The 15,604-nt window shown below is 36.7% G+C and overlaps 1 protein-coding gene across 1 annotated transcript; it reads right to left on the bottom strand.

Moving 5' to 3' along the window:
- Window positions 1-6,726: 6,726 nt before the first annotated feature.
- On the bottom strand, window positions 6,727-9,493 carry LOC117689687 (uncharacterized). The gene is made up of 3 exons (XM_066068871.1): window positions 9,368-9,493; window positions 7,106-8,656; window positions 6,727-6,782 (listed from the first exon to the last, which is right to left on the bottom strand). The coding sequence occupies exons 2-3, from the start codon at window positions 8,610-8,612 to the stop codon at window positions 6,727-6,729; spliced, it is 1,563 nt and encodes a 520-aa protein (XP_065924943.1). The 5' UTR covers window positions 8,613-8,656; window positions 9,368-9,493.
- Window positions 9,494-15,604: the final 6,111 nt, after the last annotated feature.

Below are 15,604 nucleotides of genomic sequence, written 5' to 3'. Positions count from 1 at the left end.
CCATCTACGTTCATAACTTCTGTTAATAATGAGTGTTTGGCATACTATATCTCATTTTATACAATTTATATCATTACGAGTTGAATAGCACAATTGACGAATTTTAAAAGAAACAAAATGCTGATAAACTTTGATATTAACTTTATGGTGGGCTTAAGTCCATATTAAATATTACACATTATGAGTGTTATTTTATTTTGTATTTATTCCTACACCTGATATCCAGGGACACTGAAGCCCTAGTGAGTTCTCTAACGTGGATTGATGGTTTGGGATCATGTTTTCCCGTGTTATCCTAGTAGATGCTCAAACCGGAATCATTAATAATTAAAGAAAATTTTTTCATGTTTACAGGACATAAACATTAATGGTCACGACTGGGAAAGAAGTGACGACTTTAATCCAGAGAAAATCGTTTTACTTAAGAAAGAGCATCCTATCTGGACAACGTTGGGAGAATACGGTTTCAAATCACCAATCCATACAAATGAACAAATATTTGTTAAATCATATGAAAATCTAACTCATTTGCCAGTAAAAAATCCTGATCAGTTTGTTTCGGGTGAAATTCATAACCACAAAAAGGAATGGTTGCGTATAACTGAAGACAATGCTGACAATATGTCAAGTTCAATTCAAAATTGGATAAATAACGGCATTGATGGGAAATCCTTTTTAAGCCAATTTAAAGGCACTTTGTTCCCTTCATTAGAGATGAAATCGGCGAGAGACTAAGAAATGGGTCTTTGAGATTATGGGGAAAGGTTGGTGAAACTTGTCTTCCTCATATTATTATGCCTCTAACAATAGAACCAAATAAACCACGTCTTTGTCACGACGAACGTTACCTAAATCTCTGGACAAAGGACTTGCCGTTTACCTTAGATACACTAAAAGATGTTCATAGGCTCGTTGAGGAGAATGCCTACATGGTGTGCTGCGATGAAAAATCTGGGTACGACCATATCAAACTTACTAAGGAATCAGAAACCTATTTCGGAATCCAGTTTGGGGGATGGATTTTTACGTACACGACTCTTCCGTTTGGGTGGAAGGCGTCCCCATATATATATCAAACAATTGGGATGCAAGTGACATCATACTTACGAGGAAAAGGTTTAAGCATAGTTCAATACATCGATGACAGATTTGCGGTGTGTCCGCGACGTACACATTTCGAATCCGATGACAAGACGCAATCTCACACACAGCGGGATCCGTTACAGATTGTCTCATAGTGACGGAGTTAACAACATTAGGATACACACTAGCCATAAACAAGTGTCAGCTGGTTCCAACTACTGTTGTCCGATATCTAGGTTTCATTGTGGATTCCTCTAAACAAGCCTATTTACTGCCATCGGGTAAAAAGAAAACGGTTATAGAAATAAGAGAAACTATTTTAAAAGCGGATGCTGTTGACGTAAAGACGCTTCAGATGTTTGCAGGGAAATGTGTATCTATGGCAATCGCTATACCAGGTGCAAAACTGTATACACGAGAAGTTAATTTTGCAATTTTGCAATGCACAAAAAACAGTAGAAGAGCAGCTATTTTTCACGAGCTGCGACAAGAGCTCGAACATTGGCGATTTATAGACGAGTGGTTAGGCTACGCACCGTGGAGACAGGAGAAACATTTACAGTTATCTCTTGTTACAGATGCATCCTCTTTTCGCTATGGTATTTCTCTCCTGTCACGAAAGGAGAAAGGTCTATTTTTTGGGGATTTTTGGTCAAACACAGATGATAGACCTATTCACCTGAAGGAAGCTTCAGCTGTTATTATTGCTCTTCAAGCATTAGAAGCGAAAATCAAAGATCGGAGATTAGACGTATACGTTGACAACACTGCAGTTTTGTATGCATGGGAAAATCAAAGGTCAAAAGATCGGCAGTTAGCTGACTTAATGAAAAAAATATTTCAGATAGTGTGGAAATTAAATGTAGATTTAAAACTACACTATGTGCCGTCAGCAGAAAATTTGGCAGATGCCCCTTCGAGGAACATATCTTATACAGATTGTATGTTACAACAAACAATTTGGCAAGTGGTCGATGAAATGTATGGCCCTCATACAGTAGATTTAATGGCAACGGATGCGAATGTTATGAGGTCCACATCAGGGCTGCCACTACGACATTTTACTCAATATCCGTCCCCACAAAAAGCGGGTGTGAACGTTTTTGCACAAGACGTAGCTATCGAAAAATCTCCATATGTATTTCCGCCGTTTCACCTCGTTTTTCCTGTCTTGTGCCTTCTTAAAGAACAAAAAGTTAAACGATGTACCATCATTGTACCCATTGTTCACCCTCGACCGGTATGGTGGTCACTTCTAGTTGATTATTGTGAAAGTTATTTAATGCTGGGTGAAAAGGGTGATAAAACAATATTGCTTATCCCATCAAAAAAGGGATACATACATGTATCTGACAAGATAAGGCTAAAATGGGAACTAAGAGCATGCAGAATGAACTTTGACTGAAATTATAATAACAATGAAATTCTATTTGTAGACGTCAAATTATGGACTTGACCTTCTTGCATTAGAAGCTTGGAGCTTGGAGAGAAGATTGCGGTTGTTTCTATCACAGTTACCACACTCTCCTGACTTTACAGTTATGACGCCATAAGACGTATGTAGATTCCTCGTTTGGAGTGATCAGTTTGGAAAAACTCAAGTTCACGTGGTTTCGTGTCCGTTCTTAGGGAGAATGGGGGTACTTGGATGTGCATGTCCTACTAGACTTGCAGCGGGAACTATTCAAAATATGATCCAACAGATGACGGAGATTTTGCGAACCCATGGACGAAGCCGTTCTTGGGATGCTCAATTGAAAGTAGGAAATCCCTGTTTATCAATGGAAGTTAAAAATTATATAAAGCAGTGTAAAGAGGAGCAGGCAAAATCTCATGTATTGCCAAAACAGGCTAAACCAATATTCTTGGGGAAAATAAAATCAATGACAATGCACATTGACAGAGAATTTTCGCGTCCCGATTTATCTTTAAGAGAAAAGTTTGTCCTTATTCGGGACCAAGCGATTTTTAAAATCCAATTCTTTGCGGGTGACAGGATCAGTGATGTGTGCAACATTCTATCACAGGAAGTGAAAAAATTACAAGACAATTTTGGTTTTGTCTTTAATCACACGTACGGAAAAACATTGAGGGGAGATGGGAAATCAAACACCTTTGTCCTGAAAAGATCTCATGATAAAGCTATCTGTCCTGTTGTGGGCCTCGAGAAATACTACAACTGGTCTAAAGAAAATAAGGTGGATCTTAGTTTAGGGTACCTTTTCAGACCTGTTTCGGAGTCGGGACGTGTATTGGACCAACAGTTAGGTTATTAGGCCGTTTACGAACGACTGCGATATTACCTGGTATCTTTAGGTATTTACGAGGGGGAGACCCCCCATAGTCTCCGAAGCGGCTTTGCTGTAACGATGGCGATTTCGGGTACCGCCTCATCTCCACAGGATCTAATGAATCATGTTGGCTGGACGAGTGAACGGTCGGCGCACTACTATTGTAGAACAAAAACTTTGACCGATGCAAGTAAATTAGCTGCAGATATTGCCAACTTATCGGCAGACTCAAATGAAGTCGAAGAATTTTACAAACTCAACGGAGACTTCTCATCCCTAGATTCTGCATTTGTGCCAAGTATCTAAAGACACCCGGTTTCTTATATTGGCACGCAAAGATGTATACTTGCGTATTTGAATGTCGATCTTTTTTCTAGGACACGCCTTGCTCCTTTGGAAGCAGGCATTGAAATTGGTATCGTTTACATAGATTTAATTTTTTTAAATAAAATACAAACATAACTCTTTTGAGTGAGTATTGGGGATAGGCCATTGAAACTCGGCCTGGTTCATTGATTTACAAATCGTAATCACTATGATGATTTTAAGTATCTCGCAAATTCATACCCAATACTATAAACAGAGGTGCGTGTTGTGTCAGATAGTAAGAGTGGGGATATGTTAAGATCCCCACTGAGAATAGCTGATAACAAGAAGCACCATCACTTGACGATTTGCAGAGTGATATAACCTAAGTACTATAAGCAGGGTGTAAACTAATTAATTATACCTGTTCGGACGAACTGGTCGGGGAAAAAATGTAGCTGATACATACTACGCATCTTCTGAGTCTAAATTCATACCCAATACTATAAACAGAGGTGCGTGTTGTGTCAGATAGTAAGAGTGGGGATATGTTAACATAATGCGACCTCAATAGCAGGTTATGATGGCATTCAATGTTTTTCAGTCGCACTAAATTATTTTAATACAACTCTTTCTTTGTTCGTGTTAACTAGTGCGCTTTGAAGAGCCCTATACTCAGTATTCTGAAGAAGATACATTAACATTTAATAATTACGTTAAAAATATAAAACTAGACAAGGAGTTTACGAACGGCTTTCCCCAAATTTATTTCAAAATTAAATTTGTTGACGGTTTATAATGATGAAAATATGGTGTACAGATTCAAAATATTCTATATTTTGTAAAAATACAGTACTTGTTTAATTATTTTACATCAAACTGATCATGTTGATTGCTTCTAGATATCAATTTATCATTATTGCCGATCATTCCTTTAAAAGGAATACTTGTTTGAAAATGATGTGGAAGCACTTGCGTACTTTCGTACGCCTAGCTACGCGCCTGAAAGGGGTAAGGGGTGTTTCGAGGAATAAAATTGTTTGCCAGAGGTTCCAACGCCAATTTACCATAACTTAACTGTTAATCTTATACGTTTTGATTATCCTAGTTAAGCGTGGGGGGGGGGGGGGTTGTGGTTCCAGTTGAACTGACCCACCCTAGATCCCCTCTAAATTAGCGCAAGCTGCAGGGAGTTTTTTTCATCCTGAATTTAATACATATTTCTGATAATGTTAAAAGCTAGTAACTGACTATTAATCAAAAAATGATAACTACACCAACTTTAAATTAAATTAATATATTTATGTTTGTTTTAGTTACATGGAAGAGGAGGGTGTACATTTCAAGGTCGGGTTCGGGTTACAACTACGGAAAGGTACTTGTCGTCTGGAGGAAGCAGATGGATATATTTTAAAGGGTACTTTATATATATAGCTTATATTTATATATTATTATGGACTATTTTAAATTTCAACAGCGTGCAGTGTTATTTATAAAAAAAATCCCCTGTGTGTTGTTGTCATACATGTACTCGGGCACAGCAGTCAGAATAGGTCTTCATGCCTTATAACAAAAACCCCGAATGTTTCTGACAAAGATCAAGATGAAAGTTATTATACAAAATATTAAACATGTAAGCCCTTCAAAGATACGTTTTTTCTTTGAATCATGCAAACTTCTTTTAAACAAGATAATAGCATAACAGGTCTATATTTCATGTTTCTTTGAATCAATACGACAATAGTTTCAGTTCAATGGGATATGCGCGGATCCAGAAAGAATACCTATGGCGATCCAAGTGATAAAGATGTTTTCCGGGAGGAGAGCCGATGGAGAGTGCGAGGTCTATTTTAGGTAACTTTACAATGTGGATTTAAGAAGTTTGATTTTTTTAGGGTAAGTTTGTCAGGAAAATACTCCTACCCCCCCCCCCCCCCCCCATGTCTCCCACCAGAGGGATCAGTGGATGAAAAACTATAGAATAAAAATTTAATCATTTATATATGATAGATAGATACATGTACACTGGCGTCGGAAGCAAATTGAAAGTGGGGGGGGGGGGGGCTAGACTAATCCTCAGAGAAAAAGTGGGGGGGGGGGCTGAACCCTCTATCATGCTATGTTTCTAATGGTTAGGTCTAACTTTGCAAAAAAAGTGGTGGGGGGGGGGGCTAAGCCCCCCCCCCCCATAGCCCCCCGGTTCCGACGCCTATGATGTATATAATTTTGTTTAATTCACAACACATTATTTCTCTGACTAAAGTTTTATTGTTTTAAATCCATGATACACAGCAAAATCATGTTTAAAAAAACAAACATATATACTCAATGTCTAAATACATTTTCAGGAAAACAGCTGATCAGATCAGAAAATTAAACACTAAAAAAAAAGACACCCAACAAGGATCTGGATATTTTGGATGTGGATTTTCTGAAGCTTTGAACATTCAGCAGAGAAAACAAGGCTGTTAAAAAATCACACACAATTACTCTAAATCTTGAGGTTTAAAGGTAAGTAATGCTAATTAGCTAAGACAGTTTGAATTCTACCTGGGTTAATATACCTGTACCACTCCTCTTTATAAGGAATGGGCTTCAGTCCCTTTGTGGCCTCGCTCCATTGCTGGTAAAGAATTGAGTGCTACACGTCCATTAACCTTCATCATTAATGCATGTAACATAGAGTTTGTTCAGATAACCACGTGTAAGTTAATCATATAAAGAGACCATTACCTTGTTTCATGTTACATACAAAGACTGTTTGACATGTTATAGATAAAATGTCATCTTATATGCATCAAATGATGAAGAGAGTTTGTTTATATGTAATATGAATATTGAATCATTTAATTTACACATTACCAATTACATAAACACAACCATTTTGTTTATATACTATACAAGAATGGACAGTCTACATGTAATATGAAAGAAACAAATTGTTTGCATTAAACATTTGGTGTTAAAATGCACATAGTTTGATGACATGCACTATAATTATACACATGGAGACCTACATGTTATATACATACAGTCAACAATTTGTTTACATCCAATAGAAAAACTTACATGACCCAATAACACAGATCATGTATATTTTACCTGTAATGATAAATACCTATATGATACAAACACACACAACATTCTCATCTAATGTAGATGGTATATTCAGGATCAATACAAACAATGTCTTTACATGTAATATCTACACACAGTATGTAATGTATACTTTGTTCATTTGTTTACATCTAATTCATGCAGTTAATTGATTTACATATAATATTGTACTTTCTTCACTTTACCTGTGTAGTACTCAGCCACAAAGAGGTTGTCTCTGGTGTCCACACATAAACCCCATGGAGCCCGTAAATGACAGTTGTCAATGAAGCGGAGGAACTGTCCGTCCTGATCCAGGATGTGGATACGGTCATTGGCTGCTGTCAGGATCCGACCCTGGCTGTCTGTTGTGATGCCGCGTGGATCAAATGATCCCTTGGTAGTAGAGGGAGGACCAGTGTAGGTAAACCGGAGTTTCCCGGCCTGATTGACCACCACTACTGCGCAGGCTCTATTGTCTGACACACAGATATCTAGGTTCCTGTTCTCACTGATGTATTTAATGCCACCAGATGAATAGAGAGGTTGTCTTTTGTCATCGTACTGAATACTTTGTTTCTCTGTGGAGCCAAAGTAACACACAACTTTTGTTTGTTTAACATCATCACTTTCCATGACAACCAGGAGGTCACAAGAGGAGGTGCTACAGACACCGCGAGGTTTCCACCCCTGTTGTCTGATCACTGTCTGTATCTGTGTATTCTTCACTATGTTCACAGTTCTATCTTTGTAATCAGTATAAACTAGATCTCCACTCCTTGTCACTGCTATGTCCTTTGGATCGTTCCCTGACTTGGTTTGGATGGACTCCACTCGTTTTCCCTGCTGGTTGTAGAGTTTCATCATGCTGTCACTACCACGCGTCCATACTTCTGTATCATTAAGACACGTCACACCGTGTAGATATTTATACCCTGTGTTTATAGCTGTGATGACCTTGGGTTCATCCATCAATGACTGGTCTGGGGGAGAGGACTCGGCTCCCTGGGGCGGCATGCTGTAGTCTTGTTTCTCTGTTGTAAAAGATAATGCTGACAGAGAACCAAACTGTTTGATCAGCTGATCTGTGTGGATGGCCTGAGGCCTAAAGTTTGGTAAGGGCACTTTAAGTTTAGAAGGCAATTTTCTGAATTCGGCGTTCCTGGATTTGTACTCAGAGACAAGGCAGACATCTTTGGAGTTCAGTAGCTTCTTCAGTTCAGCAATGGTCTGTGTGATTTCAGAAATGGTGTGTGTGATTTCATCTTCCTGTTTATTTAGGATGGGCAGGTGTTTGGATTCCATTTCCTCCACGTTACATTTCAGGTTTGTTATAATGGTGTCTATTTCTCTGTGCCAGACTTCTCCTTGTTTGTCGATTGCTGTTGTCAATTTCCGGGAGTTTTTACTCAGATCAGCTTTCTGCACTGGGAAGTTGGATGCAATGTCTTTGTATTTAGGGTAAATGAATTTCTCTAATTCTTGCAAATCTTTTTGCAACTGTTCTGTTTTGCTTTCGAAGGTTTTAAGAATGTCAACTTGTATATGTCCTAAATGTTTTTTAGAAGAAATACACTGTGCACAAACAGGAATATCACATTGTTCACAGTGGAGTTCACATTGTTTGGTGGGATGTTTCCTACACTTGGGATAGTTCAGAGTGGTTAAGTATTGTTTAAGTGGCACCACATTATGGACTTTAGAGGAATCGGAGAAATGTTTCTCTACACAATCTTTACACAGATGTATATGACAAACTTCACAGTACATGGGGGCCACAGAGTACTGACACAGGGTGCAGCGTACAACATCCTGGGCGCTGTTCCTGGGGTCCATGGTTAGGGAACCTTTATGTACTATCTAGGGGGATCGACATTTATCTGATAAGGATTTAGAACATGTCAATATGTGTATTGTCAAAATTACATGAATAATATTAAATGTAAACTAATTGACATCAAATTAATTTTATGCAGTACCTATGTATATGCCATATATTGATTAATTTATACCATTACATGCTATTGTTTTTGTAGGTGCATGGAACTTATATATCAATCAATCAACAGTTTTAATTAACTTATTGTAAATAAATGTTCATAACTTGATATACTCTATAAAACTGTCAGATTATTTATAAATAAGTTTTTTGAAGAACTTACTCTATTCAAATCCACAGGTAAACTACTTAACATCACAACCCAACATGGCGGGTTCTGGGTGTTTAATATTTGTTCCTGGTATCCCATCTAACCATGGGATTTATAGGTGCAATTATAACATTCTCTTTCCAATCAGTACATGTAGATGGCAAATTGTTGTTCTTCAGGTCAACACAATATTGTTCATTCTAAGATCAAAGCCTCAAATTCTCAAAATTAAAGAAAATAAAAACCAATTTATATTCCAAAATAATTACTTGCACATGATTATTTGTAAGGTCTCAATCATTAATATCTACACACTAGCTAGACGTAGCACCCCTCCCCCCAAAAATCCCCCACGGAAAAATAATTACCAGTCAAAGAAAAAGATTTAGATACATTTATTAAGAAGAAAAAACCCAATTGATATTAAGAGAAAAGTCATACCTGCATGTTCAAGGGTTTCCAGAGATTACTTTTATGAACACTTCAGAACCACAATGTTCTAATATTGAAAAAATGAAATATGGCAGGTCATAGGTGTTTATTGTTCCTGGTCCACCTACCTGTACAGGATCACGTGATTCTGACTTAAATCTCAGGTACAAACATGTAATATGACAAGGACAGATAAATCAGATATCTGATCGAGTGCTCTCAAATCTAGGTCAAACATTGTTAAGGTTTAAACGGGAAACAGCATTCTTTATTTGGTGAAAACAGAGAAACCGTATAAAACATTCGGTTTAGATTCATTTAATTTTTTTTTTAAAAAAACATGCACCCCACTTAAAAAAATAATCTGTAATTGTGTGTGTTTGAGTAGGAGGGTGGATGTACGAGGGTCATTCAAAAAATACGAAGACAATGTGGCTGTCTATCATATATTTTTCATGAAAGTCATACTTAACAGATTAATCTGTGCACCAACACTTCTGTTATTGATATGCGAAGTTTTAGTCCATTTGATGAAACGGTATTTTTGTTACTCCTTTTTAAAAACAACATGTTTTGTCACCACGGCGCACGGTAACGTTCAAAACATGACGTCAAGATTAAACACGCACAGTTTATAGATATACCCCATCTTTATATCACAATTAGTCTCTTGTGCCTTTCTCCTCACAATTTAAAATTGCACTGAACCACATAACATCTTATTTGCACACATTTGTTCGAGAATCATAAGTAAGTTCTTCAAAGTTTACATTTTCTAACCGTGTATCTATTAGTTAACAGTAAGGATAACCCTGAAGTCGGTTGACGTTACTCATTTTTTGACCAAATATTTACAGATATTCTACTCTGTTTCGGACTGTTTTATATTCAAAATACAATTACCACCACCCCCACAAAATTTATTACAGTTAAACACAAACTTGCAAATAATTGTTGACTTATTTTTGCACCATTTAGCATTTTCACAGCTTGTGTCGGCTTTTTTCTGGGATAAATCCATTTTGTTTGTACCTCTCGTTGCGACGTGACGTCCAGCGACGTCGATGTTTTTAGTCAATTCTAAAGAGGACTATCTGTCTTTAGTTACTAATATTTGTTCGACAAAACAATATATCCCATCATTATTTGGAACATAGAATACCATGACTATACTTAATTTGAGGTTTCAATATTATTTGGTTTTTAGCCCAATTTAAAGAGATATTACTTTCAACATTTTATGGTTTATTGTTGACATAACACAAATTTTGACCGTGCGCCGTGACCTCATTTTTGCAGGATTATATTCTAAATAATTCTTAGAAATAAAGGAATTTATTAACTTTTTTTCTTGCAAATTGTTTGAAACTATTGCTAAATTATGTCTACCAAATTTAGTAATGATATGACGTTAAGTAACAAAGCTATGACAAAAGTCTTCGTATTTTTTGATTGACCCTCGTATATAGGAATATAGGAATCGGGCTGATCAATTTTAAAAACAACATTTTGTATTTAAAAGCTTAAGGTTACTCTAAGTTACTAAAAAACAAAAGTAATATGAACAATGTTATCGATAACAATAGTTTCAAGCCATAAGGTGAAATTCATATTGTGTATTGACTGTGTTGACTTGATTCCTGTATTGTGCCTTTACACAGGGTGTGCTGTCAACTGGCAAGCTGCGGGACAGTCCCTGATATCCTTACAAAGCAGAGCTTGACCACACTATAGGAGCATGCAGCCATCAATTATCTTGGACCACGGCACGTCTGGAAGGTGCATGTTCCTCTCAACATCACAGGAGAGGAGTCAGTAGCTGACGTAAAACAGAGACTGTGCGCAGACATATTTTTATTCCATAGTTTGTTGTCTGATAATTTTCTTCATTAATTTTTCTGTGAGCTAATGTGAAATATTCATTAGGTGCATTTATGAAGCACTTAAATGTTCTTGTACATTCTGGTTTTTGGCTCACCTGAGCTTTTCTGATCACTTTTTGTCCAGCGTCCGTCCGTCTGTCTCTCTGTAATCTTCCTTCATTTTAACTTCTTCTCCTGATTCAAAGGGCCGCGCTCTCTTTCAAGGGGAGATATTGAAAATTTGTTGATATTTTTCAAAAATCTTCTTCTCAGAAAGCATTTGGCCAGAAAAAGTGAAACTTGTGTGGAAGCACCCTCAGATAGTGTAGATTCAAGTTTGTGTAAATCATTGTCCCTGGGGTAAGGTGGGGCCACAATGGTGGGTTGAAGTTTTACATAGAATATATAGAGTAAATCTTTAAAAATCTTCTTCACAGCAACCAATCAGCAAGGAAACCTGAAACTTGTGTGGAAGCTCTCTGACATGTGGTGTAGATTTAAAATTGTGAAAATTATGGCCCCCAGGGGTAGAGTGGGGCCACAATGGGGGGGGGGTCGTACTTTTACATAGGAATGTTTAGTGTAAATATTTAAAATTTTCATCTAAAAAATCATTTGGTCAGAAAAGCTGAAACTTCTGTGGATGGATCCTCATATAGTGTAGATTCATGTTTGTTCAAATCATGGTCCCCAGGGTAAGGAGGGGCCACAATGGGAGGGGGTGTGTGAAGTTTAAAAATTTACATAGGATTATAGAATTAGAAAATTTTACAGCTCATCTGAGTAAATCTTTAAAAATCTTCTTCTCAGAAAGCAATCAGCCATGAAAGCTGATACTTGTGTGGAAGCATCCTTAGCTTGCGTAGATTCAAAGTTGTGAAAATCATTACCCTCGGGGGTAGGATGGGACCACTTTTGGGTGGGTCGACTTTTTACATATGAATATATACAGTAAATCTTAAAAAAATCTTCTTCTCAAGAACTATTTGGCCAGGAAAGCTGAAACTTATATGTAAGCATCGATCCTCAGGTAGTGTAGATTCAAGGTTGTGAAAATCATGACTCTTGAGGGTAGGGTGGGGTCACAAGGGGGGAAGGGGAGACAAATTTTACATACGAATATAAAGAAAAATATCTTTAAATCTTTTTCTAAAAAAACATTCGCCTGTAAAAGCTGTAACTTTAGTGGAAGCAACTTCAGATAGTGTAGATTCAAATTTGTTCAAATCACAATCTTTAAGAGAAGTGCCACAATGGGGATTCAGTTAATTGGGGAAGCATTTTTATATATCGCTTATTCTTTAAAATTGTTTAAACTTTGGCCCCTGAATGATTATTTGGCCTCACAAGGGGTTTTGATTTTGATCTAGGTTTATATCCTGTATATGGGTACATCCCTCTAACTATTTTTAGAATCGGTAGGACAACAATTAAAGTAGTGCCTTAAAGCAAAATAGTCCCTATACTTGCAGAGTGTATATACATTTAATGGGACATTTTAAACCAGAATGCTTGACACATGTCAGAAAAAAGGATTTGCAATTTTAAAAACAAGTGTCAAAATTGAATTATCATTTGAAGAAAAAGAATTCAAATTGTTTGATGTACACCCTTTCTAAAACAGAGAAATCCCTATTTTTACTTTCATTTTCCGAGTTTTTCAATACAGACGCGCCGGAAAACAAATAGGACATCAAACCACGAAATTTTAACAAGAAAGAGACAATTTGATTAGCTTTCATTCAAGAGATCCCTCGTTGCTGAATAAAATTAGGGCCAGAGCTATGAATCCAAACGTTAACATTACCACCTATGGAAAATGCATTAGTGGACTATACCCATATTGAGCTCCATGCTGGTAAGGCATATTTCTTGTTGATTTGCAATTATTATGCTAAACGTGCATTTTTCTTTTGTACTGTGACAATCACTGTTCATATCGAACGCACCCGATTTTTTCCCCCCATTATTCTTTGCAACGTGCTTGGCCGACCCTAACAATAGGCGCTAAGTTATACCCGGCCGAGCTGTCCAGCGATTAAGACGTGCTTAGTGTTAGAAGGGGGTATCGTGTTAGAAGCATGTGTGGCATGTTTTAGTTTCACAAGTTCAGCATTTGACGCGGACACGGATAGCTGACCGTGGGAAGTATTTATTTAGTTTGGTGTAGTTTATTTGTAAATTTTTGCCTTTTTATTAGTTTTACGCAGTCGTCCTATAAAGTCACCTTGACCATTGTTCACTGTAGAGTTACCTGTGTGTTCACTGATGTGTGACTTTAGCGAGAGTGTTTAAATGGAATTCGTCTTTTTCTATAGTACAGTTTTTGCTATTGCTGTATAAAGTAACGGTGATTTAAAAGGCTATTTTCTATGCGTTATGTTATTTTACAATTTATTGTCACTTTTTCCACTTAACTACTTGTGCGGAAGTGCGTCACCGGAAGTCTCAGACGCCATATTGTTTACTGTAAACAAATAACTTAGTTACCATATACTTCAAATTTTTTCAGATGTTGCCTTTAATATAATACTATTCATACAGTATCATAGTTTGATACTATAAATGAGATACTTTTATAATGTATTATACAATATTGTTTTTATTATGGTGTTATGGTGTCACTTGTACACTTATTGTAGTGTCATATTGTTGATGTTGAGAAGATGATGATGTTATGGTGATGTCGACGAATACGATGATGATGATGGTCATGTCGATGATGATGGTGTAGATGATGTCGTTCATGGTCGATGACGATGCGATGGTCATGTTGATGACGACGATGATGGTGATGATGATGATTGTGGTGAGGTAACAACTTTAGTTTTGGTTGTCCGTAGTTGGTCTAGGACTACAGCCCCGGAGTTTCGGACACTCTTCTAAAATGATAGTTGATAAGTTGTAAAGAGGTGTTCGTTGAATCAAATATTTTTGGTCATTTGTATAAACATCTTATTTTTTCTTGTTGAGTGAAAGGTGTGTGAGTGTTTGTGTGGTTTAGTGTTTATATTTCTATCTTTTCTTTCTTTCTCTTATTTTTTTGTTAATAAATTTTGTTAAATTTAAGATGTCTTGTTGTTGTTTGGAGTAGCCTCCGCTCATCCCGTTACATGTACATCTTCTCATTTATGGGAACAGACTAAATTTCCTACAAGATCAACAAGTGTAATCATTTTAATAACACATTTTCTGGGATATATCCATCACACCACGGTCTATTGCTACGGTCCTGACAGGAAGAGTATTTCTCACGGGGACCCTAGCGGATAACGATCGATAACTCTGTTAGGTATGCAGTGTTACACACACTGTTTTATCTATGTGTCGTATGATTTCAGTATGATAGCTAATTTTAATCTTATCAGATATATTAAGCATTATAGCTGCTAATCATTTTGTACATATATTTATATAATTTATGAAATTGTGTTTTATTTTAAATGAGCCGTTACCCTGTCTGCTTACGCAGTATCGATAATTTATGCACCAACTGCCAGTTGTGACGTTAAACTCTGTATCAGGACTGCATAAACTATATCACTGCGATAATTGGCTAAGAGATCTCACAATGATCGCTTCTTGTTTTTTTATGATGTAAACAATTGTCAGAAACACACACAATTTAAACAGGTTTGCCATTTCATATTTCAGCAAGTATGCTTCATCGATAAATTCATTCATTTTCAACGCATTAATTTTTGGTGAGGAAAAATATTTATTTTTTTGTAGCTTATTCTAAAGAATTCACAACAGATACTGATAATGAATATTAGATAAATTACATATTATTGAACTTCAACCGATCAATGGCACACTTTCTTCTACAAGTGTTCATGTGTTCTTTTAACAAACAAAAAACTTGAAATTTACGATAGAAATGTGTTTAATTTTGGACTAGCCTGTGATTTACCTAATTGTGTAACCAACTCAGTCTGTAGGAACATTAATATTATTACAGGCACCTCAATATTCATCAGACAATGTTGACGCTTTGCTTGCTGCTGACTTTCTCTCAAACACGCTAATCGATCGACCTCGGATTGTAAAATTCACGTGCAAATCAAGTCGCCATTTTACATGTACATGTATAAACAAACAACATTTTACGACGTTTCAAAGATTTTCAGTTCAGAGTTTTTGTAAGCAAATAAGGGATTAAAGACATGCTGTAAAACGTCTTAGGGATTCCACGGCGTATCAGCTCGTGTACAAAGTGTATCTCTAATTTGCAGCAAACGCTAGCTTTTTTGTGAGAAAAAACAATCGGTTCAACTCATGCAATATTCCATATACATTTATGGTACATTGTGAACGGTAATGTAAGATATAATAATTTTGTTCACTGAACAGTTTCTGACGAATTTTTCACACTAAACTGAAA

The sequence above is a fragment of the Magallana gigas genome, chromosome 8 (genome assembly GCF_963853765.1).
Source record: "Magallana gigas chromosome 8, xbMagGiga1.1, whole genome shotgun sequence".
Taxonomy (NCBI): domain Eukaryota; kingdom Metazoa; phylum Mollusca; class Bivalvia; order Ostreida; family Ostreidae; genus Magallana; species Magallana gigas.
Note: the sequence above shows the minus strand (reverse complement) of the source record. Positions and strands in the feature narration are given on the sequence as shown.

Bases quoted from the DNA above. Each gene is read 5' to 3' on its own strand.
- LOC117689687 (XM_066068871.1), bottom strand. From the start codon at position 8,612: ATGGACCCCAGGAACAGCGCCCAGGATGTTGTACGCTGCACCCTGTGT. The intron at 6,783-7,105 runs GTATCCACATCC...TTATCATTACAG, and splicing joins CCTGACAGCAGCCAATGACC to GTAAAATATACATGATCTGT.